The 2,844-nt window shown below is 44.3% G+C and overlaps 1 protein-coding gene across 1 annotated transcript; it reads left to right on the top strand.

Moving 5' to 3' along the window:
• The first annotated feature begins 929 nt into the window (after positions 1 to 929).
• On the top strand, positions 930 to 1,798 carry LOC123453744 (S-phase kinase-associated protein 1-like). Its single transcript, XM_045131573.1, has 2 exons — positions 930 to 1,424; positions 1,674 to 1,798. Exon 1 carries the CDS (start codon positions 930 to 932, stop codon positions 1,419 to 1,421), a length of 492 nt encoding a protein of 163 aa, XP_044987508.1. The 3' UTR covers positions 1,422 to 1,424; positions 1,674 to 1,798.
• Positions 1,799 to 2,844: the final 1,046 nt, after the last annotated feature.

The following is a 2,844-nucleotide window of genomic DNA, read 5'->3' as shown; positions in this document are numbered from 1 at the left end:
GGAAGCAAAGAGACAGGAAGGGGCCAAAGGCAAGGTATCCCCTGAGACCCACCTTCAGTGACCTACTTCCTTCAGCTAGGTCCTACCTCCTAAAGTTTCTGCCGCTACCAGCTGGGCAACAAGCCTTCCATACAAGAGTCTAGGAAGGGTAGATATAATTCATATTGAAATCAAAGCACAGGGCCTCCTAGAAGATCACAACACTGAGGGAAAGACAGCCTCTACACGCCACCAAGACCATTTTTCTGTCAACATGCAAGGGCTGTACCATTGACCTCAGATCAGTCATTTAGAAGCAGAGGGACTAGACTAAAGTTGATATGGACCATCAATACAGCAGCAAAGACACCCTTGAAAGCTAGAAGAATCTTCTCTCAGTTTCCACGGCAATGTTCACCTCAGTGTGTGTCCATGGAGATGGCGTAGATAAGTCTTCATGGGAATGAAGCACCAGGCCAGGCATTGGGGAGGAATTACCCTGCAAAGGGGAATGGTCCCTCCACTCAGAAAGCAGAAAGGCCGGGTTTGCTGGTACATGCCTTTAATCCCAGCACTTGGGAGGCAGAGGTAGGAGGATCGCCATTATTTCAAGGCCACCCTGAAACTACATAGTGAATTCTAGGTCCGTCTGGGCTAGAGTGAGACTCTATCTCAAAAAATAAAAATTAAAAAATAAAGGAAGCAGCTCCGGGTGTGGTGGCACACACCTTTAATCCCAGCACTTGGGAGGCAGAGGTGGGAGGATTGCTGTGAGTTCGAGGCCACCCTGAGACTACATAGTGAATTCCAGGTCAGCCTGAGCTAGAGTGAGACCCTACCTCAAAAAAGAAAAAAAAAAAAATAGGGCCTTGTCGCCCGTCTTTTTCTCCCGTGCGCGGACGCCTCGCCGTTCCTGTCGGCCTCCGGCCCACGGTGCTGACCCCAACACCATGCCTTCAATTAAGTTGCAAAGTTCTGATGGAGAGATATTTGAAGCTGATGTAGAAATTGCCAAGCAGTCTGTGACCATCAAAACCATGTTGGAAGATTTGGGAATGGATGATGAAGGAGATGATGACCCAGTTCCCCTACCAAATGTTAATGCAGCAATACTAAAAAAGGTCATTCAGTGGTGCACCCACCATAAGGACGACCCTCCTCCTCCTGAGGATGACGAGAACAAAGAGAAGCGGACTGATGATATCCCTGTGTGGGACCAAGAATTCCTGAAAGTTGACCAAGGAACACTTTTTGAACTTATTCTGGCTGCAAACTACTTAGACATCAAGGGTTTGCTGGATGTTACATGCAAGACTGTTGCCAATATGATTAAGGGGAAGACTCCTGAGGAGATCCGCAAGACCTTCAATATCGAAAATGACTTTACGGAAGAGGAAGAGGCCCAGGTGCGCAAAGAGAACCAGTGGTGCGAAGAGAAATAAAAGGTTGTGCCTGGGCTGGAGAGGTGGCTTAGCAGTTAAGCGCTTGCCTGAGAAGCCTAAGGACCCCGGTTCGAGGCTCGGTTCCCCAGGTCCCACGTTAGCCAGATGCGCAAGGGGGCGCACGTGTCTGGAGTTCGTTTGCAGAGGCTGGAAGCCCTGGCGCACCCATTCTCTCTCTCTCCCTCTATCTGTCTTTCTCTCTGTGTCTATCACTCTCAAATAAATAAATTAAAAATTAAATTTAAAAAAAAGGTTGTGCCTGACACTGTAACACTATAAGGATTGTTCCAAATACTAGTTGCACTGCTCTGTTTATGATGTTAATATTAGACACACAGTAGGGAAATGCAGCAGCAAATCAATTGTATTAGCATAATAGTGTCGTCCTTGCATGTGTAGTTTGAGTACAGATTCCAAGTCAAAGGAGGAGTTCCTTCAAGTGTGAGCGGAAGTTGTCTTTCTTTACTCTCAATAAAACTGAGCTACGGGTTCTCTGGAGAGAGTGACATCTTGGGCTTTTCCTGTTTTTTGTAAAGCGATTTCTGCCTGGTTTATTGTCCAGTTAACTTCAGTGAATTTTTCAGAGTTGCCATTGTAAATAAAACAACTTATGAGAGGGGTTTTGCAATAGGAAAACTAGGATCTTTATTCAAGAGTTGGAAACTGGAAGCAGGCAACTTGAAGTTAATGCTCTGACTGGAGTTGTTAGGATGTCTCCAGCCTCCTGAGCCAAGCAGAACACTGCTCTTGATTAGCTCGTGTGCAGCTGGGTTCTCTTTGTTGAACCTGAGGACTGGGGTTTGGTTTTTCTTTCCTTATTATTTTTTGGGGGGTGGATTTTTTTTAACTTTTAATCACAGCTTTGAATATGTTGCGTAGAGACTTAGTTATTACCCAGTCTGTGGTTTTGTGGGGAAATGTAACTAGACAATTTGTTAGGTTTCAATTAAAAAAAAGAAACTTAATTCATGTGGTATGTCATACTTTTTATAATCAGTGTTCCCACATGGGGAAAACACACTACTTGCATGTAAACAGTAATTTAATCTTTAACATTAATGTGTGGCAGAACAGAAAACAGCTAGTGTGAGTGCAAGGTGACTTTTCAATAAAAAGTAAATTTTACAGTAAAAAAAAAAATAAATAAATAAATAAACAAATACATAAAAATAATAAATAAAGGAAGCAGATAAGTGTGTGTGGGAGACTGAGATATGAGCAATGAGAGAGTATTTCAGGCTGAAGTGTCAGCTAGACACTTTGGATTCAAGAAAGAGTGGGGCGTGCTGGAGAGATGGCTTAGTGGTTAAGGCATTTGCCTGCAAAGCCAAAGGACCAAGATTCAATTCCCCAGTACCCATATAAGCAAGTGGCACATGTGTCTGGAGTTCATTTGCAGTGGCTAGAGGCCCTGGTGTGCCCA

The sequence above is a fragment of the Jaculus jaculus genome, chromosome 12, assembly GCF_020740685.1.
Source record: "Jaculus jaculus isolate mJacJac1 chromosome 12, mJacJac1.mat.Y.cur, whole genome shotgun sequence".
Classification (NCBI taxonomy): domain Eukaryota; kingdom Metazoa; phylum Chordata; class Mammalia; order Rodentia; family Dipodidae; genus Jaculus; species Jaculus jaculus.
The sequence above is the reverse complement of the archived record's forward strand: the minus strand, read 5'-3'. Positions and strand labels throughout refer to the sequence as shown.

What these genes read in the sequence shown, in the direction of transcription:
- LOC123453744 (XM_045131573.1), top strand. Translation starts at nt 930, where the DNA reads ATGCCTTCAATTAAGTTGCAAAGTTCTGATGGAGAGATATTTGAAGCT.